Source organism: Nomascus leucogenys, chromosome 9 (genome assembly GCF_006542625.1).
Source record: "Nomascus leucogenys isolate Asia chromosome 9, Asia_NLE_v1, whole genome shotgun sequence".
NCBI classification, from domain to species: Eukaryota; Metazoa; Chordata; class Mammalia; order Primates; family Hylobatidae; genus Nomascus; species Nomascus leucogenys.
Window position 1 is genome coordinate 28,473,328 of NC_044389.1, and position 26,840 is coordinate 28,500,167.

General features: G+C 36.5%; 1 protein-coding gene across 1 annotated transcript in view; it reads right to left on the reverse strand.

Annotated features, from left to right (window-relative positions):
- PLA2G4A (phospholipase A2 group IVA) overlaps positions 1 to 26,840 on the reverse strand; it is a 168,331-nt gene that overhangs the window by 93,639 nt on the left and 47,852 nt on the right. Inside the window, exons 4-5 of the mRNA XM_003264476.3 lie at positions 9,373 to 9,521; positions 8,318 to 8,431 (exon numbers count right to left, since the gene is read on the reverse strand). Of these exons, the coding sequence (XP_003264524.1) occupies positions 8,318 to 8,431; positions 9,373 to 9,521 (263 nt within the window). The remainder of the gene's footprint in view (positions 1 to 8,317; positions 8,432 to 9,372; positions 9,522 to 26,840) is intronic.

Below are 26,840 nucleotides of genomic sequence, written 5' to 3' on the forward strand. Positions count from 1 at the left end.
ATGGGCGATGTTTCTCAGGGCTGCTTCGAGCGGGACTAGGGGTGGCGTGGGAACCTAGAGTGGGAGAGATTAAACTGAAGAAAGATTTTGTGGTAAGGGGTGATATTGTGGGGTTGTTAGAAGGAGCATTTGTTGTATAGAATGATTGCCAATGGCCTGGATGTGGTTTTGTATCAAATGAGAATCATTTTTCAATATACAGTCGTGTACTACATAGTGATGTTTCAATGATGAAACATATTTGCAATAGTGGTCCCCATAGGATTATAATGCTATATTTTTGTTGTATCTTTTGTACGTTTAGATATGTTTGTTTAGATATGCAAATACTTACCATTGTGCTGTAAATGTCTGTTGTATTCAGTGCAGTAACATGCTATACAGGCTTGTAGCTTAGGGGCAATAGGCTATACCATATAGCCTGGGTGTATAGCAGGCTGTACCACCTAGGTTTGTGTAAGCACACTTTATGATGTTCACACAGTAATGAAGTCACCTAAGGATGCATTTCTGGGCATGCATCCCCATTGTTAAGCAACATATAGCTACACATAATATTTTTAGTAAAACAAATTAGCTTTTCCTACCAGGAATCATCTAATCCATTACCCATGAATTCGGGATAATTGTGTCCACCCCCCAACCCACACACACAAAAAAATCGTTCTTAACAGACTTGAAAAACTTTTAAAAACCATTGTCTTCCCTGTGGCCATATTCCACACTCTCACAGTTTCCTCCTTACATTTGATGGTAATCTCATGTTCCTTAACTTAAGGTCCTTTCTCCTACGTGGACATCAGTGGAAATTCTAAAGATCTGGGTAACCATTAGCTTTCATACAATGAAACCAGATTTCCTAAAGCGTTACTACCAAACCACTCTATTACCTCTTTTTTCTCAGACTGTCTAACTTTTCTCTTTTAAACTTCATTACTTTCACTGCTCCTGTCTGAGCACTTCCCAGGTTTATAGCACCTCCTGTAAGTGCATCCATGTATTGATTCATCCAAAAATGATTCAAGTGCCTAATGTGTGCCAGGATGGGTACACAATGGTAAATAAGCTAGTCATGTTCTACTCCATGATAGAACTTACCATCCAACAGAGGAATCCCAAGAATGCAAGAGCATTCTGAAACACCCTAAAATTTAAAAGTTATAAATTGTCATAAAAGTCATAGAAGTCTCACTTGTTTCATTTGTTAGTAACCCAAAATAAAAATGCATTCTCTATTAAAGCCAGGAATTACTTGAGCCACATTTGAACTCTGTCCTGCATCAATATCTAACAGTTTTAACATCTTAGCGAAAGGTCTCTCAACTTTCTCACAAAATTACATCGTTCTCTTGTTTTCCCTCCAAACTCCACTTTGTCTCAATAACACGTAAATTGCAGTCTTTGTTTTCAAACATCAATACATGGTTTTCCAATGACATCATCCTGAGACTAACAACATTCTGAATTCACCATAAAAACTCCCTTCTCTTTTTCAGCTTTGTCACTATCTCTTCTATGGAACTATCTTATTCATTTTCAAGTTGCACTCATGAATAAGCAACAGTCAAAGAAAGCAATCAGCCAAAATCAGATAGATGCCACAGGAGCCACGAGGAATGGCTATTTTTAACACTAACTTCTAAATACAGATGGCAAACTAAAATACAGGGTCGAGTTAGAGACAACTTTCCTCAAAGTATTGGCCAAAACAAACTAATTTCATCCAGAGAAATAAAGAAGCATAATCTTATCTGTGTTGCTTCTAAGTCTAGGCATTTTCATGATTCTTTGAAGTGGGCTACTTTCCTTACACAAAACACTCTAAATTCTGAAGATTCTAGACCTTCCCACTTTAAAATGGGCCACTATAACCCCAAACCACATTTGACACATTCAGTCATGAGTGACTGGCGCATTCTGAACTATCTTGAAACAAATGATCACTGCATTGATAAGCTCTACCTTTAGTATTTAAATAACAAGTTCATTTTTGTCAGTAAGTTCAAATAAATAAGTACATTTGATATCTAGTTAAATCAGCTTCATAAAGCACATGATACACATTTAGTTAAATCTGGTCAATTATAATTTGAGTGAGAATATTTAATATTTATTGTTATTAATAATGGGCCAGGAAGTATTTTAATGGGCCAGGAAGTATTTTAATATGTTGTATGCATTAACCTATCTAACTATAACCACAACCTAAGAGGTAGGTACCATATGTAACCCTGTTTTACAGATGAGGGTGCATGGCAAAGACAGGAAAAATAACACGTCCACCATCATATGGTTAATAAGTAGCAGAATCGTGATTGCATCTTGGGAAGTGGCCATCTGACTCTGAGTCTGAGTCAAAAGCAGCAGGTTGTGCCAGCATCTCTCAAACAACAACTCTGATGTTCTAAACTTTTGACTCCAACAAATACGATTTAACTCAGATTTTATCAATGGCAGCCCTAAAATTGTCTTTCTCCCCCAAAAAACAAAGTTATAAAAGTTGAGTGATAAAATCACAGTCTAAGAAAGAGCTGAATTCACTGTAATTCAGCTTTCCACCTTCAGCAGATCCTCACTGCTTCTAAGCAATCATTGTATCCAACTCTACTCGACACATTAAAGCTGGGCCAAGTGTGACTTTCCTCAAGTCAGCCTGCACTCCCCAGTCTAGTCACTTTCCACAGAAGTAGTCTGTGGTAAGCTGCACCCACCTTTTCATTTTCAGTATCAACATTCTTGGTATCTCTACCTGCTAACTTTGCTTGATAATGCTTCTGAGAAAAAAGCCAGAAGTTCCCTCCCAGTTCCCAATTACCTGGTCACAAACCTTCCATAACCCACTACTGTAAGTGAATAACATCAAAACTCCTACATCTCACATTTCTGCTCTGCTATGATCTCATCCCAGTGTACCTCTTCTTCCTTCATGAACGGATGATCTGTTCCCATCAAACTTATCTAGGCATGGTTTCCCAAACATGCTCTGTCCTTTCTAGTCCAATGCCTTCAAGTAGGCTGTTCTCTTCACCAGGACTACCTTCTGCCCCTTTAGAGACCCAACCACCTCAACCACACCCTTTCTTTAAGGACATGCCTAAGCCATTGATGTCCACTGTCACCCGCAATGATCCTGCTCCCCCAGCCCTGTCTTCACCTCTCTGACCTTATCTCCTCCCAGTCTCCCTCCCAGTCTCCCTCCCAGTCTTTCTTTGTGCTCCAGCCACACTCTCCTACTTGCTGTTACTCATCTTGCCAGGCAAACTCTGCTTCAGAGCCTTTCTACTTGGAGTGCCTTCTGTCCTCACATATCCTCAGAGATGCCTTTATTAACCAAATTTTTGGAACTGCCTTTCTGACCCCTTGCCACACATATACACACTGCCCCATTCTCTGTCCCTAGTTTAGTTAGCACTTGTCATTATCATCATCTGGCAAGAGTATCTTTTACATATTTACCTTGCTTTTCATCTGTCTCACTAAGTAGAATATAAGTTTCCTGAGGGTAGGGATTCTTGTTCATTTTGTTCACTGCTGAAATAGGCAGTGCCTAAAGAGTGTCTACCACATAATGAGGGGGTCAATAGTTATTTGTAAAATGAATGAATTAATGAATAAATAATTTCTTCTTATGACTCACTGCACACATTGCCTGCACTGTCCATTTATCATACATAAATATTAAACTCTAGTTAATGATACGCTGAAGTCTGTAGGGGTAAAGTATACTGTTGTCTGCTACCTGCTTTTAAATGTATCAGAAAAGTAAGTTTTTTTGGTAAAATGGTAGTTATAGAATCTAGGTGGCAGTTATATGATGGTCACTGTATAAATCACCTTTTTCTATGTCGAACATTTTTATAATAAAATTTAAAGAATAATAATGCTTTAGAGAGGTCTTCTCTGACTATACAAACTTCAGTTGCCCACCAACTGTTTTCTGTTGCTACCTTTATTTTCTTCACAGTATTTCTCATTAGCTGATGGCGTGTTGATCATTCTTTTGCTCATCATTGCCTGTTTAATTCCCCTATTAGAATGCAAGCTCCCTGGAGATTTCCCAGGAAACTGTCTATCACCTAGAATACTGCCTGGAACATAACAGTTGTTTAATAAATAATTTCTCAAGTAAATCAATAAATAGATACCTCATGATACTGCTTATTATTACCTGTCAGTTTACACATGAAAGTATACTTTCCAAACAGATTCTTAGTTCCTTGAAAATTGTACTTTTCTGCAGGTTTTTTAATATTTAGCAACATTTTAGGAGCACAATAGAGGCTTACATTCTTCTCATATTAATAACACAATCTATTGACAAGTTAATATCTTTAAATTATATAATACTATATAAATGATAGATTTTTATTCTTGCATTATTATCATTTAGCTTCTATATCCGTAAAATGAGAAGAACTGAAAGCTTTTGGGTGAAGAAGGCCAAATGAAAATAAGGTATTGTACTTATAAGTGCAAGCTAAACATTGGGTACACAGGAACATAATGATGAGAAAAATAGACACTGGAGACCCCAAAAGTGGGGAGAGAAGGAGAGGAGTAAGAGTTGAAAAACTACCTATTGGATACCATGTTCACCACTTGGATGACAGGATCATTAGAAGTCCAAACCTCAGTATCATGCAACATACCCACATAACAAACCTGTACATGTACCTCCTGAACCTAATGTAAAAAATAAAATAGGCTGAGTGTGGTGGCTCACACCTGTAACCCCAGCACTTTGGGAGGCTAAGGCGGGAGGATCACTTGAGGTTAGGAGGTCGAGACCAGCCTGGCCAATATGGTGAAACACCATCTCTACTAAAAATACAAAAATTAGCCAGGCATGATGGCACGTGCATGTAACCTCAGCTACTTGGGAGGCTGAGACACGGGAATGGCTTGAACTTGGGAAGCAGAGGTTGCAGTGAAGCAAGATTGTGCCACTGCACCCCAACCTGGGCAACAGAGCAAGACTCTGTCTCAAAAAATAAATAAATAAAAATAAAAATAAAGTTTTTTAAAAGAAGAGAAGTATTCTTTCTAGATTATAGACTTTTACAAATTAGAAAGGAGCTGAGAAAAAAATTAATCCAACCAACCCTTCACTTTACAGATGAAGAAAATAAGACTCAGAAAGAAAGGATAACAATTCAAACATTCTGGAGAGCTATGAATGACAGAGACAAAATGAGGGTCCATTCTCTCAATTCCCAGTTTCGACTCCAAGTGAGTAAAGCACTTGGCCCTGGGAATCTGCCCATCTCCATTTGGAAGCTCCTGTTATTTCTCCAGCTGTCTCCTGGACACAGAAATCACTCTATGTTGACTCAGTATTAAAGTTTTTGATGACAAAACTATGAAAGAGTTTTTGCTAATACTATTTTGCCTTGAAGAATTTGTTTACTCTTCACCAAATCTAAGTGCTGTTTTTCCTCCACTGTGTTGCCATAACCATCTTCAAGGCTTACATCTCTTCTCTCCCATTGCTCCCTCACCAACTTCTCTTTCTTACAACCTCTGTGAACACTGTAGAAAGATCATCAGGAAGACTGGGATTCCAAGCTGACAACAGAGGCTGGATAGCTGGGTGGCTGGCACAGGGCACTCCCACATGATCTGAGGAACAAGCAGAGGACTCTCCCCTTAGCCATCACGCTTACTTCTCTCCCAACTACCCCTGCAGCTCAAAGGATTATCATTCAGTTAAAACTACAAAGAAGTCTGAAAACAGAGTAATGAAGAAAAGCCTGCTTGGACAACTATTTTCTCAGGCACACTAAAAAAAAAAAATAGTTGCATAATCTTTTTTAAATTCAGGAATGTGGAAAGCCTTTTTAGAGCCCTAGGGATTACACATCTAGCCATAGGAAATCACAGAGGAGAGGAAGTGAATGTTGTCCACAATATCTTCTCTTATAAACAGTCTTTGTATCATGGACTAAAGTGAAGAAAGAAAAAAAAAAATATTTCAGAAAGTCCAATCTTTGCTTCCAAAGCCCTCAACAGACATTTACTGAGAGTCTATGCTAGCAACATGCAATAGCTAAGGCCTGAAGATTTTAGCCTTTGACCCCCTCTACACTCTCTTCCCTATGATTCAGCAAAATGGATCTGCCAAGCCGTTTATCTTGCTGTGCCCCAGCTTGCCTTCTTCTTTCAAGACTCTGGCCTTCAGCAATCTGTTCTGCCCAGAATGCTCATAACTACTTTACTGATGAAATCCTGCTCTTTTCTTAAGGTGTAATAACAGCAACAGTGACAAGTAACATTTATATAGTGCCTAATATGTACCAGAAACTGTTCTAAGCCCTGTATGTATACATGTGCACACCTATATGTTTATAGTATCGATATATTTAATCACTTATTTTAATTACTTTATAGTATTAACATACTTTTAATCACTTTCACTTATTGAATTATATGCTTAATATATAAACTAAATAATATGTCAGTATATACTGAACCATAAAATATATCAAATTATAAATAAATATATTTATATGTAATATACATTATATTATATATTAACATATGCATATATTATATATACATAAATAAAATTAACTTGTTTAACCATACAATTCCCTTAGGAGATATTATTTCCATTTTACAGATGAGTAAACTGAGGAACAGAAGAGTTAAGTGTTATTTTCCAGGAATAAAAAAGATGGCAAGGAACAGAACTGGAATTTAAACACCAAACAGCCTGTCTTTCAATGCCAAGGTGTTAACCACAGTTCACTGTTCAACTTGCTCAAAATCAGCTACTGCTATGGAGGCGTCCCTAGCCTCCTCTCACAACATAATCGTTCTTTATTCTGCCTTCCCATAACACTCTATACATATCTCATTGGTACTTATCTCACTGTCTAGGGATTTCTTTTTATCACACGTATGTATCTCCCTACTTCCACTTCTCATTTCAACCCTTAATCACTTCCTTCCCAGACGGAGATAATTGAGGGTAGAACTTCCTGTACCTTATTCTTTATATTCCTTGAACAAAACACGATGGCTGGCACACAGCAGATCTTCAATAAATGTTTGTAAAAGGAATGAGTGAAATAGCTTTAAAAGGGGTCGACAGAATTGTGGGGAGTGCATCTCTTGGCATGAGACAGAAGAAATGCTTTCTGCAACAGGTGGAAGCACTAAGGAGTGCATGGACCAGAGCATTCTCAAGGTACCTGGGCCATTCTGATTGCATGGACTAGTCAAGAAGCTCATTTGGGCTAAGTTTGTTTCTAAATAAGTACACATTCATTCCATAATTGTCATCTATGTAATTAATTCTGTGGGCACATTTAATCAGTATTTCAAGTTTCCTGACCTAGAGGATTTTAGTTTACAAGAGGAAAATGAAAAATTGAACAGTATAAATAATGTAGTCCCAATGAATACCATAGATAATTATCATGGAGACTCAAAGGAGGAAGACTCATTTGGGATAGTAACAGGAAAGGCAACATGGAGAAGCTGAGAGTTAAGGGAGAGGTAGGTTGAGGTGAGTGGAGGGACTTGGAAAGTCATTCTAAAGATGTGCAGAAACACATTGTCTCCCCCAACAACAAGAAATTTGTATGGTAACCAGTCTTACACATACAGGCCCACCAGTTGTTTACACTTCTTACTATAAATTACTAAATTAGTTTCTTACAGAATTCAAAATCCAATGAGTTTATTCTGTACAAAATTATTTACCTAAGGTTTCATTATTCCAAAATAAACTATCAAAATTTCAGAAATGCAGCAAACCTAGAAAGTCAAAGATAACAATAACCTCCCATCAATCTTCTGGCCTTTCACTGCTTTGTCCCTATTTACTTGAGGATTCTGTGAGACAGAAATATTGCCCCAGAGAGATTTATTACTAAACATGTGGTTTTGGAATAGTTTGAATTTCCTAACATTTTTCATTGAGTTTGTTTACTTGCTCTCTCTCTCTCTCTCTCTCTCTGTCTCCCTCCACCTCTCAGATTTTGCACCTCTTTTCATCCTCCCAAATGTTTTGTATTAAATTCTGCCAATGGAGTCCAAAGGCATTGCTGAATCCCAATGTCATCATTTGGAGCAACAAAGGAGATTAAAGCCTTACTAGTGTTTGGTATAATACCTCAATCAAAGTTTATAGATGTCAGAATAATTTTTAAAATTAGGACAAAAAGTAAAAAGAAAAACAAAATTTTCTCTTTAAAAAGCAAACATTCTATTAACAAATAAGTATAATTTTCCAAGTGTTAAACCCAACTTCCCAGAATCAATAGACTTTATCTAACATAAGGTTGGAATATAATTCTGCAGTGCTACTTACTTGGTTGAAAATAAAAGGAACTTCTTTCTTCTCTCCCACCTTCATAGAAGATACAGGAAATGTTGCTGTCCCTAGAGTTTCATCCATGACATAATTGGCATCCATTAGCGTAACCTACAGAGTAAAATGTAAAGCACAAAAATAAAATTTCCCATGAATCTTTGGAAATTACATCTATAATTTCTACCACATTTTAAAAAATGAAGCTCTCAAATGATATTTAAGAGTCCTTTGAAGATCTCAATATTTAATTGGTAACAATACTTTCATCTTTTCCCTTTTTTTTTTTTTTTTTTTTTTTTGAGACAGGGTCTCACTCACCAGGCTGGAGTGCAGTGGCGGGATCTCGGCTCACTGCAACCTCCACCTACCAGATTCAAGCGAATCTCCTGCCTCAGCCTCCTGAGTAGCTGGGATTACAGGCAAGCGCCACCACATCCAGCAAATTTTTGTATTTTTAATAGAGACAGGGTCTCACCGTGTTGGCCAGGCTGGTCTCGAGCTCCTGACCTCAAGTGATCTGCCTGCCTTGGTGCTCTGAAAATGCTGTGGCGTGAGCCACAGTGCCCGGCCAATCTTATCCTTCTGAGTACTGTGTTTGCTATAAGATAATAATTTTTCACATTTTCCTGATTGATTTATTCAATTATCATGTTTTCAAAAATGAAACTTCATCTCCTCTCTACTTTGGAATATGAGAAAGATATTAATGTAGAAAATCAATACCAATATTTTGGGAAAAATTAATTTTCACTTCTTAAAAAGGCAATTTAAAATATTTTTATTCTCTTATACTAGGATTCTCCCCTTGATAGCAGAAAATATGTTTTCTCCAAAGCATGTGGGGAGGACAGCAGTTTTCCCAACCCTACCTAACTCCTGTATGTCCTGATAGACACTCATATTACTTGACAGACACCATTTAGATTCTAGTCTACCAAGCTGCCCAGTCCAACTGTAGCTAACAGGAACAAAAAGGCAGTAAAAGAACAAACTCAAGCATGTCTCTCAACATGAATCACAACCATCTAACAGCATCCAAATGGTTCACTTACCTCCAAAACATTTTCCTGATTAGGATCCAAAATAAATTCAAAGGTCTCATTCCACACAGGGTTTATGTCATTATTGAAATGTCTTGTTCTCTTCCTGCTGTCAGGGGTTGTAGAGATAAAAAGTTCCACATAGGGATCTGGAGTATCAACTACAGATAGTAAACACAAACAAGAAGGAGGTAGAAATGTGATTCATAGTTTCTAATTTTTTTATTAATATATGTTGTCAGTTTACATTCAATGAATCTGTAGTGTTGTATTTAAATGTCTGAGACAAGATAATATACACGTAATAGAAAAACATCATAGGGTAGATGCTTTTTACATATGTCGCTGTCCTTCATAATAGTCCTGTGAGAGGGAATTGTTCATTAAGTGATTTATTCAGAATTCCTCCATCTATCTAGAGAGAACAGGTTCACAGCAGTCAACATCTCAGTCAAGCTACTACAGGATGATAACAATGTCACCCAGCTAACGCCAACATGACCTTCACCCAGGACTGTGACAGTGACAAGATCATGGGTTTAAAACTAGAGACAAATGCACAGACCTACTGCGAACTCATTTTTGACAAAGGTGCCAAGAACATACACTGGGGAAAAAACAGTCTCTTCAATAAATGGTGCTGGGAAAACTGGATCTCCATATGCAGAAGAACGAAGCCAGACTCCTATCTCTTGCCATATACAATAATCAAATAAAAACTGATTAAAAATTTAAATGTAAGATCTCAAACTATAAAACTACAACAAGAAAACATTGGGGAAAATCTCCAGGACAACAGTCTGGCCAAAATTTCTTGAGCAATACCACACAGGCACAGACAACCAAAGCAAAAATGGGCAAATGGGATCACATCAAATTAAAAAGCTTTTTTGCACACCAAAGGAAAAAAAATCAACAAAATGAAGAGACAACCCACAGAATGGGAGAAAATATTTGCAAACTACCTATCTGACAAGAAATTAATAACCAGAATATATAAGGAGCTCAAAAAACTGTAGAAAAACATCTAATAATGTAACCAACAAAATGAGCAAATGATTTGAATAGACATTTCTCAAAAGAAGACATACAAATGGGAAACAAGCATATGAAAAGTGCTGAACATCATTAATCATAAGAGAAATGCAAATCAAAATTACAATGAGATCTCATCTCACACGGATAAAATGGTTTATATCCAGGCAATAACAAATGCTGGCAAGGATGTGGAGAAAAGGGATCTCTTGTATAATGCCGATGGGAATGTAAATTAGTACAACCACCATGGAGAATAATTTGGAGGTTCCTCAAAAACCTAAAAATAGAGCTACCATATGACCAAGCAATCCCACTGCTGAGTATATACTCAAAAGAAGGGAATCAGTATACTGAAGAGATGTCTGTACTTCTGTGTTTATTGCAGCACTATTTACAATAGCTAAGATTTAGAAGCAACCTAAGTGTCCATCAACAGATGAATGGGTAAAGAAAATGTGTTACAGATACACAATGAAGTGCTACTCAGCCATAAAGAAGAATGAGATCTCGTCATTTGCATGGATGGAACTGGAAGTCATTATCTTAAGTGAAATAAGCCAGGCACAGAAAGACAAACAGCACATATTCTCACTTATATGTGGGATCTAAGAATCAAAACAGTTGAGCCCATGGAGGGGGCAGAAGGATGATTACCAAAGGCTGGGAAGGGTAGTGGGGGGCTGGAGGGGAGGTGGGGATGGTTAATGGATACAGAAAAAAACACAACAGAAAAATGAATAAGACTTGCTATTTGATAGCACAACAGGGTGACTATAGTCAATAATAATGTAATTGTTCATTTAAAAGTAACTAAAAGAGTGTAATTGGATTATTTGCAACAAATCATAAATGCTTCAGAGGATGGATCCCCTATTCTCCATGATGTGATTATTTTACACTGCATACCTATATCAAAACATTTCATGTACCCCATAAATATATACACCTACTATGTCCCCATAAAAATTAAAAAGTAAAAGTAAAAAGTAAAAAAGAAAAAAATTCAAAAATACTTTTTTAAAAAAAGATTATATTTGTCAATGTTAGAAAAATCATCCTGGTTACTTTATCAGATAAAATAATGGAAGTCATTGTGAGAAGAATATCATTTATTGTTATAGAGTTGCCTTGTATGGTTGTACAGGTTGTGCACTGAACAACTTCAAGGGGTGACACTCATATTAAAAATCAACATGTATTTATTATGGCAAGATTCAGATGGAAATGAGGTGTCCCTAGGAAGTAACAATTTTTTTCTTTCCTTTTTTTTTTTTTTTTTTTTTGAGACAGAGTCTTGCTCTGTTGCCAGGCTGGAGTGCAGTAGCACAATCTCAGCTCACTGCAACTTCCACCTCCTGGTTCAAGCAATTCTCATGCCTCAGCCTCCCGAGTAGCTGGGATTACAGGCACACACCACTATGCCCAGCTAATTTTTGTATATTCAGTAGAGACAGGGTTTCACCATGTTGGCCAGGATGGTCTCGATCTCCTGACCTCGTGATCTGCCCGCCTCAGACTCCCAAAGTGCTGGGATTACAGGCATGAGCCACCATGCCCGGCCAGTAACAGTTTTTTTCTATTTCACATAAATACCCACTTGAATCAGGGTATGATATGTGTGCCCATTGAAATAGAACAAAACAATTGCAAATAAAGAAAATATTTTAATTTCCTCCCATTACATATACACTTAGCAACAAAGTGAGTGACCTAAACAGTGCAAATATTGATCACTCCTTTTTTAGGATTCCACCGAATCCTTTAATGTCTTACAGCACTGGACACACTATACTTTATGGATGAAATTATACATCTATCTGTCTTTTCCTACAAGACTATAAATAACTTGAGGGCAAAGATCTTGTCTTCCTCAGCTGTACATCTTCAGAAGCTAACAACAGAAAGCAACAATTACAATATTTAAGGTTTCCTAAACTAAGGACTTGACTTTCCCATTTAACAGGTGCTTTTCCATGTGGCCATTATAATTAATAAAAAAAAAACCAAATAACTAAGTAATGACTGCAGGGATCTGTGTTAAACACTTTACACACATTAGTCTCATTTAAATCTCACAATAGCACTATAACGTAAGTACTTTATTTTAGTGTTAAGGTAACAGGAACTGAGAAATATTAAGCAGTCTGTCCAATATCACACAGCTAATAAGTATCAGGTCAAGATCTTGAACCTGGGTCATTTGACTACAACGGTCATTCTCTTATTACATCATGTTCCTCAGTAACAAAAATTAGATCATAAGGTATGGATTCTATGGAAAGAGGAGCTGGAATTAGAGGGAGAGAAAGAGAGGGTGAGCGCAAGAGTGAGGGAGGGAGGGGGGAGAGAAGAAGTACAGAGGTCTAAACAAAAAGAACCAACAATTGAAAATAAACGAAAAGCAAAAATAATAGTTTCTGACCTATTGATTGGGTTTCTCCTAAAAAAAATTTTTAAATAGACGTTGTCTGTCAACAACAGCTATGGTCATCAAATAACGTAATCAATGCCTTTCCCTTAATTGTTCAGTATTGCACCTGGTTCTTTACGTAGCCATCAGCTTCTTTAGGTGCATGTGTATGTTTGGTGGTTGTTATTATAAAACGAGAGGATCTACAAACGAGGTTATCAGCCTTTGAGACTGCCTTTAATTTTCCAGCTTGGACCTTATACATCACTGGTAAAGAGCAGTGGGGCAAAAGTGAGAGTGCAACACGAATGTCCAGGGTTATTATAAAAACATAGACCCTGACCTTCATCCCCGAAGACCCATTATCTGCATATCTGTAGTGGAACTAAGGGCTGGCAATTTTTAACAAATAGTCTAGCTGACAATGATGTAGATGATCTTCTGGTCACACTTTTGACATCCTATTTTAGAGAAAAGAGAATAGCCAGTCATTCTCATTTCTAACTCAGTGCTTATACCTCTCAACAGGACCATGGAATACAAATTAGAAAACAAAAAGATTAGGAAGGAAGGATGATAAGGTGAAATGGGCCAAAGAAGAAGAGAACATGTCATAGGGTAACATTATCACATTTTCAACCAGGAGGTAACTGCTTCTTTTCCCTAACCATGTTTCTACCATATCACCAGTGCTCAGGATTGCAAATCAGAAGTAAAACTCCATATTTAGAATAGCAGTTGGTAGAAAATTATCAAGAAAAATCTGTAATTTTAAGGAAAGTATTCAATTAATGCTTCAAATTATGTGTTACAAAACATAACCCTACATCATCTCATAGGGCCAGATTTTTCTCATAAGGCCAATGCTCTTTTTTTTTAACCATTTTCCAAGAAGTAATAGAAAAAAAACAAAGCCAAGCAAAAACCAACTTGGAATACAAGAGTGTGTGGGAAGGGGAGGCATGCAGATGGCAAACATCATTCATTCATTCAACAAATACATGAGTGCCTACTACATGCCAGGCATTGCTCATTCACAAGCAGTTTAGCCTTGATAGGGAGCCAAACACTAAACTGAAAATTTGGATTATGGAAGTGAGTCAAATGTTAACAGCCTAATTTTAGAGGCAAGGTAAATTGAAGATAAGCAGTTACACTACCCCAGTGACTAGTAACTCAGTCACCCAGATTATTACACACAAATGAGGTAAAATCGTAGGTGGGGAAATTGCCTTTTCAGACTTGATCTTTACTTGAATCTCTGGGAAAGAGGAGGGTGAGGTCTTCTTGGCCCAAACAAGAAGGAGCAAGCTGCAAGTGAAGTTCCTTGGAAGGCACCAGATGGGAAAAGGAAGGGACAAATTGAAGCAGCATGAGTCAAACCATTATCTACCCATCTTCTCAGCCATTTTAACCTCTCAATGGGTCATATTTTTAACAAATTCTAATTCTGACAAAATGATAAAGAAAATACCATAAAAACAATATGCCCACACCATGTTTATATGTTAAAACATCCACAGACTTTGTTTAAAAAATCAGAATCCAGTTTAATAGCTGTCACATTGGATTTGCATTATTTAATTTTACTTTGAAAGTAAGTCGGCTTTCTAAAATGTATGTCAAGAGTGGCAGTGTTTCTAATTTCTCCTCTTGCTTCTTTAGCAAGAGACTTCGGAGTTAAGATGTCAAAGGATGCTGGACAGTGGAAAACCACCAAAACTGCACACTTTGATTTTGCAATCTGCATCAGCTCTAATCATTGTAAGCTAAGAAACATCTATAACAGTGGTAGATGGGATAAAAATGAGTTTTAAGAGGCTAGTTTAAAGTTGGATTACAATAATCACATAGCTCAGTTTCTTTGCATAATCTATAACCATCACTGGCATGGTAGCAAACAGAATTAGAAGATTTGAAAAGGAAGGCAGCCCACTTTGGCAGTATTGGCAGCCCAATACTTTAGAGAAGTTTCAAGGAATGAATTAAAGAAAAAGTTAAATGTAGAATATGTTTTTTCCTGTACACTATACTTATTTCATGGCTTTGTGAATTAACACTTATAGGGCAATTGGGTGTTGAGTCACTAACTCAGCCTCATCTTATTTTCAGCCAAACAGGTGGTGAAGCAAAGATGTAATACGTGGGCAAAAACCCCTTTTACATCTCATCCTTTTATCTAAATATTGACAAACAAAAAATGTTGGGGGTGTGGAATACAGATCTTTTTTCTTCCCATAAAGTTGACATGAAACTACATGCACCAGAAATAGCTTCAGGGTGGTAAAACTTACTACTAAACTTCAGGAGTTTAAGGAGCGCCTGCCTGAAGTGACAACAGGCCCATTTGTCATTTCAGCTTTGTCCAAGTAATATATCATGTGATTCATGAACTCATGGCAGCTTCTAAACTCCTATTTCTATTTTAAATATTCTCTATTTCCCTATTTCCCCTTCATCAGTAGCAACTTAAACCTCTTGTTGAAAAACAGATTACAAGTAATTTGTTACAATTCTTGTGATAAATAGCAAAAAAAAAAAAAAAAAAAAAAAAAAATCCCAAAGGGGAAAGTCCTCCCAAATATGTAGTCAAAATATTGCCATTCTGAAAGCTATGGTTCAATGACAGTGAGCTTAAAACAGTGTTTCCCCAAATGTAGTCCATTGAAATACCATGACCTTCATGGATTTATCTGCAGTGCCTGTTAAAAATGCAGAACCTTAGCACCTTCAATCACATTCTCCAGCACAGGCCTGGAAATCTGCATTTTGACAACTTGACCAGGTGATTATTATGCACACATTTGAAGAACAGGGGCTTAAGGTATAATATTACAAGGAACTAAAGAACAGGAGTATAATAACACCCACAGAAAAATTACAAACATTTTGACATTGAGAAGGCAACAAAGTTACTGGTCTTCTGTCAAGGAGTTATTCTGCCCATAGACTAGATTAAGCCCAGTCCAGTCATTTACTTCTATTTCTCTCCAGACATAAAATACATTTTCAAATGGCCACGAGAAAATAAATCCAAGAATAAATTAAGTGTGGGTGTGTTAGTTGGCAATCTGTTTAAGGTGATGGACTGCTGTTCAAATGTTATGCTTCAATTATCAACAAAGTAGAAATAACTAAACGAGAAGCAGTAAGGCTAAAACTTAAATGAAAATTTGTTGAACGAAATGCCTCTGAATACTATTCTCAGATGTGGTCATTCCTTCGATATATTTATGAAGTAATAATATTGCTAATTACACACAGAGATCTTAGAGCAGCTTTTATGATTGTCAACCTTTTCGCTACCCGTGTACTAAGCTGGTTGAGGTATGAGGTAGGAGTTAAGATTCAGTCTTTTTCCCTGCGTAACCAATAGACCCAGCATTATTTATTGGGAATACTGCCTTTAGCCCTTGCATTGCAGTATAAACTTTGCATTAATCAAGTGGTCACATAAAAGTGTAAGTCTGTTTCTGGACTTCCATTTGTCCATTAGTCCATTAATCTATCATTTAAGCTTGCATCTATACCATGCCAATACCAAACTGTCTTAATTATAATATTTTTATATTAATTGTAATATCAGGCAGTCTAAGTCCTGGAACTTTGTTCAATATCTTCAGGATTATACTGGCAGTTACTTTATTTCCACACCTCAAAGATGTCAACTAATATCTTATGGTTCCTCTCTGTTTTGTTGAGAAATCCACTCTTGGTCTTTTGCTTTTCAATATATTTTATTGGCTACTGAAAATACTCAGCCATTATATTTTCAAATATTACTTTTGCCCTATTCCCTCTCTCTTCCCAATGCTTTTTATCATACCCCAGATATTCCTTATCTTTTTATTCTATATTTTATTTCCTTATTTGTCTTTTGTGTTTCAGTCTGGATATTTTCTATAGACCTATTATTTTTCAGTTCAGTAATTCCCTCTTTAACTGTTTTCAAACCACAGTAAAACCATCTACTGAGTTCTTAATTTCTTGTGTTTTTCAGTTTAAAATTTTCCATTTGATTATTTTGTATATATCTGGTTTCCCAGTAAAATCCTCCATCTTAGCATCTATTTTCTTGAACATATTACTCTTAGTTATTTTAAGATCCATATCCAATACTTGTGGATCTATTTGTTTCTTGATCTTATTTTTGTTACACTCATATTCTATAAGCCACTGAATATTTATGATTCAGTCAACCTTTGACTGAATGCCAGACTTTTTTATGACAAATTATGGAAGACCTAGATCTACCTCCACAGATGACCCACTTTATTCTCTGGCAGGCCAAGAAAGTAGGACAGATATCCTCTATTAAATTTTTAAAAATGAATTGATTTCATTCTTTGTAAGGTTAGTCTACCTCTTGTTCACCCCCACTCTAAGGCTCCCAACTTAAAGTCAAGGGTATTTATTAGGCCCCTTTTAATTTGGTCTTTCTGTTCTCCTTGTTTGTTTGATTGTTTGTTTGTTTGTTTGTTTGTTTGTTTCCTCTTATGAGACTGCCAATATCTCTGTCCTGTTTTTCAGGTTTTTATGTTTGCTTCTCAGGCTGTTGCCCTGCATGAATCAAGAATTTGGCTAGTGCCTCATGATGAAGGCATTGGCTCTCAGGCATACTTCTTCTCTAGGCTTTCTCTCAAGGAAATTGGCTTCTCAAAATCAACTTATTTTGTCCTAAAATCCAGTCTTTATACCCCAAGTCCTTTGAGGTTGACAAAGCTCTGCTGGATTATTGGCCTCTTCACTGCTTGGCTACTTCCCATATCCCTATCACTCCCCTCCAACCTACCTAGATGCAGCTAACTAATAGACTGAGGGAAAACGTGGCTTGCAGAATATGGGCTTATTCCTTTTTTGTTCTCTTTTTTTTTTTTTTTTGAAGACAGGGTCTTACTCTGTCACCCAGGCTGGAGTGCAGTGGAACCATGGTGCCATCTCAGCTCACTGTAGCCTCAACCTCCTGGTTTCAGGTGATCCTCACACCTTAGCCCCCTTCCCCAAGTAGCTGGGACTACAAGCTCACACCATCAAGCTCAGCTAATTTTTTGTATTTTTAGTAGAGATGGGGTTTTACCATGTTGTCCAGGCCTGGTCTTGAACTCCTGGGCTCAAACAACTCATCTGCCTTGGATTCCCAAAATGCTGGGATTATAGGCGTGAGCCTCCACGCCCAGCCTGGCTTATTTCTCTTCTGAGATCTTAGTCCCTCAAGTCCCAGTTTACTCATCAGCTTTTCATTCCCTTAGACATTTAAAAAAATTAATTTAATATGTGTTTCCTAAATTGTTCTTAGGAAAAGTAAATACACTGCTATTAGTCGCTTTGGCATACTTCAGTTCCTAACTTGGCCAAACTATAATCATCCCTATCCTTCCCCTCCACCCACCATTCTTCACATGGCTGCTCAAACATGTACTGTTTTTTTCAAGCCACCTACCCGACTTACTACTTCTCTTTTGAGGACACAATTCAGACTCACACTTCACTGAAAAAAACAAAAGGGGAGGATTAGATGTAGTCTTTCAATTTTCCTTCCCTGTATCTCACAATTTAAAAAATATATTTACCATTTAATAATGTATTCATATTTAAGTTCTTCCTCTATTATCTTAGAAGTAAAAGTATCCTTACACTCCTCTCTAAATCTCACTTCTCTCGGATATTTCTTATTTTTTAATCCCCAGCCTCAAATTTAATCTGTAAATATTGGTTTTGCCTTAGTTACTTTCTCTCTTTATTATATTTGTTTATAAATATAAACGAATATTGAGCATCCTAAAAAAAATGAACAAAATTTCATTAATTCTTACAATTCTTCCAGATCTTTTCTCTCCCACATCAGAGATTTTGGAAAAATAAATATAGTCTACACTTACTGCTTCTAAATCTCATTATTCCATAAGTTTCCAACCTACTGTCCTCTGCCTTCTTCTGTTACCCTAATCATTCTCTCGAACATAACTTCAATGCCAAATTCAGTGAGCTTTTTCTCACTTTACTTGACACATATGCAACATCCTTGGTGCAATTATCTTTCTTTTGTGTCTAATATATCATTATTTTGTGATTTCCTACCTACCTCTCTAAATAGTTCCTCTATATCTTTCACTAGCTTTCTCCACCTCAACTCATCACTAAACTGTGGACTTTCTTCTTACAAATCTCTTATTAGCATTCTTCAAAAGGAAGTGAGGACTTTAAACACTGTATTGCTCATGTAGCAAAACCAAGTTGCAAAGGAGTGATCACAGTTATTTATATAGTCTTGAAAACACTCAATATGCACCTCTCATATCACATGGCACACACTAATCGTGTAGTCTAGTTAATCTCAGATCCTTTAAAGTCGATTATCTTCAAGGTTTAAACGGCAGCTACAATGCATTCCTTCATTTCCTCAAGGCTACAAGGGGGAAGTAGTATAAATATGACAAATATGAGGTTCTGGATTATATGTTAATATATAATCTATTCTTAAGTAATATATTTTGAAATAGTTCAATCCTGTTTAGTTACTCTGAATCAATTCTGGATTTTCTTTAACCCTCCTTTAGTTCTGCCTTGCACATAAATGTCAGTGTCTCCCTATTCTACATCTGTGAGCCCTACCTCCATTCTGAGATCTTAAATCTGCTCTCAAATGTCTCAGAAATACCTTGAATACCTTAAAGATACCTCAAACTCAATATTTACAAAGCAAACTTATTTTCATCATTCTTTTCCTAAATGCAAGACAAAAATTAATACAAAACAAAAAAACTAAAATAAAAACTTGTTATTTTTCCTCACTTTCTTTCCTATTTTATTTAATGATGTCATCTTTTCTAACTGTCTGGGCTAGAAACACGAGAGTTATTGTCTTTTCTTCATAATTCAAATATCCAATCTGTCTCTAAGTTTTAGCTTTTCACTTGTAAAATGATGTATATAGACATCTGACTCCTTCATTTCATTCAAAATAATTGCCCCAATTCAACTAAGCACCACCTCTCACATAGACTATTACCATAATCTCTTAGTTGCTTATTCTCAAGACACCTTCTATAATGCAACCACAACTATCCTTCTGAAACACACTTTTGACCTTCACTGCCTACCAAGTCAGGCCTAAATACGGTGAGAAAGACTTAAAGGCTCCCTCCCCACCCCCCATCAATCCCAAGGTTCTCCTTCTAGTCAGTGACCCTTCTCAGCCATTCACTGGAACATCACTCTATGGCAAAGAGGCATCTTTGGAATCCACACATTTCAAACATTCCACACAGGCATATTGATGGCAGAAATATTCATTCTAACAGAACTTTGCTGTACTTTTAGTTGTACATGTTGTTATGTTTTCTTTTGACGTTTTAGCTTGATAGCTAAAGTTTATTCAAGTTGTTGTTCTTGTCCTAAGAATATCCAAGATAAGAGTCCAAAGACGGTACAGTTAAGAAATACGGGGAATGAGATGTTCTCTCCATTCTTTCCTTATCTAGTCCCCACTTCTCTAGTCAACTAGCTGTTTTGTTTTCCTATTGGGTGAAACTGGCAACTTTAAATCAAGTTCCCCAGAGGTTTTATCTATATATATCTGCATAAAATAAAAACAATTCCACATAAAGCTTCAACCTGCTGATTAGGTATTATTATTTCCATCAGAGGTGAAGAAATTGAGACTCAGAGGCATTTAGTGAGTTGAGCAAGTTCATTCAGAGTTGGGGTTTTAACCCAGTCTTTCTGAAACCAGAGTTCTTGCTCAGTGAGATATTCCAGTACTAATAACTTCTACCTCTTTTTGTCTCTATGAAACTGTAAACTCCATGATAGCAGTGAGCACAACCTTCCTATTCACTCCTGTGTCCAAGAGTCTCACATAAAGTCTGAGACATAGGAACATGATACACATTACTAAAAGAAAGGATGACGGACTGACCCTGACCGATGCTGTGGAAGAGGTCACCTTTATCATAGGCACAAGTCTCCACTCAAACTTCATTTTACTCTTTGGTAATAAGTCTCAACCCTTCTGGTGTTTGTCCCCAACCCATTTATTTGGATTGTAATATAAATCAATGTAAGTCATTTCTTCCAAGTATATTTGTAACTAACCTTTATTTCTAAGTATTAATTTTATATTAAAAAAACCTGAACCTCAGCTTACCTCCCTTCATAATAACTCCAAGGAATAGGCAGAGTGCCACAGGACTTGTTTACATGTAGCAGCCCCTGCTCCCTCCAGAGAGAGATCAAAATTATAATCATTATGGCTATAGATGCTGAAAGACAATTCCTGGGAATTGCTGGGAGTGCAGAAGCTGCAAAAGTTAGTGAAGAATCCAATGTGGTTTAGTAAACAGAACTTGAGCAGCAATTCTCTGGGGAGAAAGGAGTAAAGATTTTACAACAACTTGAGCATTGTCTAGGAACTCAAATATGGAATGCCTTTCCCTCATTTGAAATTACAATGCAGTTTTATTAACACTATGTTGAAATCCCTTTATTAGGCAGTCTCCAAGTTCAGTTGTACATTTTATTTCCTTTTTTCTCATAGGCTGAATATGTATAATAGTGCTTTCTAAAGTCACATTTCCTTTTGTAAGGGAATGTAAGGGAGCATGACACTATCAGAAAGTGCCATCAGCCAAATGGATGTCAGGAAGACAGCACAATAGTATCCACTCATGATCAACTTGGTACATTTTGTACTAGCAATTGATTTAGTACATTAATGAATAGCTAACTGAGAGTAGGTATACAATAAAAATGATTTATTGCAAAGATGTTGATATTCGTGGGAAAATGAGGAGAAATATATGCCAAAACAACACAAAGAGGACTAAATGTAGATCTAAAACAGAATTGAAAGTGTCGTTGTTGCCTGCAGTGTCATTTTACTTAAACTTCTGTGATATCTTCTTGGAGGGAAATAAAAATATCTTTGGAATCTGTATCTATGCTTGGAATGTTTTAAATGCTTAGAACGTATGGATGTTTCTTGGAATCTTTCTAGATTGGATAGAAAGAGTAATTCTCCAGAAATTCTTATATACCATGATAAAACATATTAATTTATTCATATTATTGATTTTAGCTATGTGGATTTAAATATATATTAATTCCACTTACTGTAGGCAAGAAAAATTATTCTTTTTCATTAAAAAGAGATTCTTAGCCTTAATGCTATTGACATTTTGGGCCAGGTAACTCTTTGCTCTATGGTGTTGTCCCTGACTTCTAGCCGCTAGATGCCAATAATAATACCCAATTTTGACAAAAATGTCTCTAGAATATTGCCCAGTGTGCACCAGGAGGCAAAATTGTTTCCCAGTTTAGAACCACTGCACTAAAGCAAGACACAATTCTTGATATTTATTCACTAGCATAAATCATAAAAAATAGCTAAGTTCCCTAAATAATATATAGGACAGATTATGTCAATCTCACTTTAAACATTTTTCTTATGATTTTCTTTTCCAAAATTGAAATGCACCCCCTACCCATTCCATATATTAAAAGGCTACCTAAGTTATAAAGCCCATCTCAATCTACATTCAAGCTGTAAAGTCTTCTCTTATTGGCAACATTTTCCCAAGGGGTTATTTAAGCCCATTTCATCTTCCCATCTACCCCATACACTGTTCACAGGCAAAGCTGCTGCACAAGTAAACATCGAAGTGAGGCAAGTTTGAGATCCAGCCCCAAAACATAACAGCTCTGTGATTCTGGACTATGTTAACTAAACTTTAAGCAAACTTCTTACACCGGGGCCTATTGTGGGGTGGGAGGAGGTGGGAGGGATAGCATTAGGAGATATACCTAATGTAAATGACGAGTTAACGGGTGCAGCACACCAACATGGCACATGGATACATATGTAACAAACCTGCGCATTGTGCACAAGTACCCTAGAACTTAAAGTATAATAAAAATATATATATAAATAAATAAAAATAAACAAAAATAAAAATAAAAAAATTAAAATAAAGACAGTACATATCTCATAGTATCACTGGAATGAATACATAAAGTATGTATAATGTAAAGTCCTAAGAACTTTGCTTAGATTTTTGTTTATTTAAGAAACACTTACATTGTGCATACTATGCCATAATTTCATTTAAGCTTCATAAATAATAGTAGGATTATTACTCCCATTTAACAGTTGAAGAAACTGAGACATAAAACAGCCAAGTAACTTGTCCAAGTTCACACAGTTAATAAGTAGCAGAAGGGAGATTTGAACCCAAGCAAGCCAGTTCCAGAGTCCTTGATTAAACCACTAAACAATGCTTCCTCTTTGTTATAAATTACACACTCCATAAAGTTATCCACAGTAGATATTATCATTATTTTTCTTATAATTTTCAAGGTACTAAATAAGTACTAACTACATAGCACATACTCAGCAATTATTGATGTGGACATTAGTCAAGCCTTGCTGGAATACACGCTGGGTTATATTTCTTTAATATTTTATTTCAAAGTTAAAATCTCAACGTTGTCATTTTGTTTTGCATCTGGAGATTTGAATTATTCTTATACATCAACTAAAAAATAGTTTTGTCTGGAATTTTATCTAAATTATTTCATTAAAATACATTGATATATTAAGTGAGGAGTGAGAATGAAAAAGTGCATCCAAGAAGCCAGTAAAATTTACACAGACCCTCAGACCACAGCTCAGCTAAGTTTAATCCATGATTTCAGTCTCTACATTACCTAATTGTTATTTTTAAGAAAGATTTTATAATATTAAGATATACTGGCCGGGCGCAGTGGCTCACGCTTGTAATCCCAGTACTTTGGGAGGCCGAGGCGGGCAGATCACGAGGTCAGGTGATCGAGACCACAGTGAAACCCCGTCTCTACTAAAAATACAAAAAATTAGCCAGGCGTGGTGGCGGGCGCCTGTAGTCCCAGCTACTCAGAGAGGCTGAGGCAGGAGAATGGCGTGAACCCGGGAGGCAGAGCTTGCAATGAGCCGAGACTGTGCCACTGCACTCCAGCCTGGGCGACAGAGCAAGACTCCGTCTCAAAAAATAATAATAATAATAATAATAATAATAATAATAATAATAATAATAATATTAAGATGTACTAAAATAACATATAGTAAGCATTTTCACATAAATGTTTAAATTTTTAGAGCAGCAGAGGTATTCTCTTAGACATAAAACCTTTAAGAACATACTTGTCCTTGGTAATTTAAGAAACATTTAGCCTCTGTTTAAATTTAATTCCATTAGATTTTAATCACATACTTTCTCTACAGAAGTGGCATATGGTTTTCGATCAATTGGCATTATTGAAATATCATAGAATAGTATTCACTGTGTTCATCCGACCTAAAACACATGAATACACACGTACGCAAACAAAAAAAATCTAATAAAGTATAGACACGAAAAGGATTAACTGTATTCATAAAACCACTTAATAACTTTGTAAACTACCTGACATTCTAAGCAGATGAGGAAGGAACAACAGTGCCTTACTAACACATTATATTTCTCCACTACACAGAAAAGACAAGATAAGAGATGTGAGAGAGACATGCGTTATGAAACACTTTACTCATCCTGAAATTATCTTCCACGAAAAGACCATTGGGAAATAATTTCATTATACTTAGAATTTTTAAAATCTTGGGTGGATACTCTAGAACATTCCAAAACCATTAATAAAGTAAAACTCATGTTCAGTCATAACCTGAAGACTGATGTTAAGGAAGTATTTATATCAAAAAAGATATATTTTAGGGTTGCTGGTCTATACTTTAGCTGGCTAAAGTATAGACCAACAGCAATGCCATTTATAAAAAATAAGATTTGAAACTCCATAATTAACGTAAAAAAGATTAATTAAATTCACTCAAAGATGTTGTAAAATTTCCTGTGCATTCAACCTCAGAAAAATTCTAGTTAGTAGTGGATAGAAATAAGAGTCATTTATAATCTTTAAAAAGTGAAGTATAAAATTGTTTTCTAAAATTCTGTCTCACTGAAGCAAAAAAGGAAGCAATATCAAAAAATAAAGTAATAATCACACACTTTCATATATTTTACTCATTCATCCAATATTCCTTGAGATCTTACTACTATGCCAGACTCAGAATTAAGCTGCTTCTTCTTTTTTTTTTTTTTTTGTGAGTAAGCCTCAGGCCTTAGTCTTAAAAGTACATGATTATACTCCCATGTGACAAGTGTTACAAAGAAGTCTAGACAGCTGCTGAGGGAGCACAGGGAGTGAAATGTACCCAAGTGTTTTTGGAAAAGCGTTTAACAATGGAGATACTATTCTCCATTTTGTTCTCTCAAGCTGAGAAAGAAGGGTCCAATAATTTGCTCAACACAGAAATTCATAATGGAAATTTCTTGTCTCTAAGGTGAAAAATTGAAAATTAGTCCAATGCACAGACTACCCAAAAGAATATTCTTGGTTCATACAAAGATGACATTGAAGAAATAGATGTCTTTTCATATTTGTGTTTGAAATAACTGCGATAATAATGGGTCACATGTATTGAGCACTTACTGTGTGTTAGGCATATAAGTACTTTGCATACATCAGCTCATTCAATATCTCCCAAGATGGTGGAAGGCAGAGACAGGAGAAGCAATCTGCCCAAGGACACAGGAATCGTGAGTAGTCTGCCCTCTCCATTTTTCCTGGAGCTTCTGATCACCATGAAACTCAAGAATAGCTACCAAACAGATCATTTATTTTCATATTGATTCCTACATGCTCTTGTTGCTAAAGAAGACTCTTAAAAGATTAAATACATAATGTTTCCCTAAATATCCAACACCCTGCCTCTCACCCCAACATTTACAAATAGGAAGATTGAGTTCTAAGCTCCTTTTTCCAAGGGAATGATTAATACTTTGTATTGAGAGGTGGGACCTCTGAAGAGGATTAAGTAGGTCGCCCTACAGGTGAGAGGATTGAGGCTGCAACTTTGGAGAGATAAAGCTGAAGGAAAGAGGGTTACCCTTCTGGAAAATGTTATGCATTTGGGTTTTCTTTAGTTTCTACAAGTTTCAGAAGCCCGTGCTTCTTGTGCATTGTACACTGCATGGTGACTATAGGATGGCCATGGAGTCTGAACTCTAAACACCATCACCCGGAGAACAGCAGTAAGATCTCCCTGGTGTGCTGCGTGATCGCTGGGGAAGACTGCTCTGAAAGACATTTCAGTGCCTGCCAAAAAGTGGATGGCCAGAATCCACGAAGACAACATTTAACAGAAGGGTTGATGCCAGTGATGGCAAACAGTAAAGATTATGCAAGCCCTACTCCTAATTTATAGGCAATTATAAATGCCTAGAATTCCTGTAGGACCTTGGAGTGAGGGAGATCACTGACAGTTCCCACACCTTCTCTAGGGAATGGGGCTCACAATCAAAATTAATGTGATTTGGAAAAATCATATAAGCAGAGATTTCATGGCGCTAAGCAAGAATATAGAGACCATCCACACCATTACACGGTGATGTGTTCACTTTGAGAAATTTTTCCACAGGACTGCAAAGACATAAAAAGCAACACAGCGTGATTTAAAAAGAACTGAACATTTGCACATATTTAGAATATCTACTTTATGCATGAGCATACTGTCAAAATAAACTGTTGAAAAAACTTTCAGAGTTATTTCACGAATCTTATAAATGTTCGACATGCATCCCTCACATTACAAGGCCCACATCAGAACTGTTGCTGACTCATCCTAGACAACACATCTCCACTAAAGGAGTGGCGAAGGCACAGTGGGTTCCTTCTTTCCTCAAGGCCATAAGGCAGAACAAACTCAAGTTTTCACAAGTCCCCACAAGAAAGCATGTGATCTAAAACATTTGAAAAAACTTTTTCATTCTGTTTGGAATCACCCTGGTTTTGTGCTTATATTCACTGACAATGTGTGAAAGGTGAAAGTTTAAACTTCCCTTTGGGAAAAAAAGCCATATTTTCATTAGCAGCAAGGATTTACCTAAACTTCATACAGTGGAAACGTATTACACCACAAGGGTGCCACATCGGAACCAAAGCT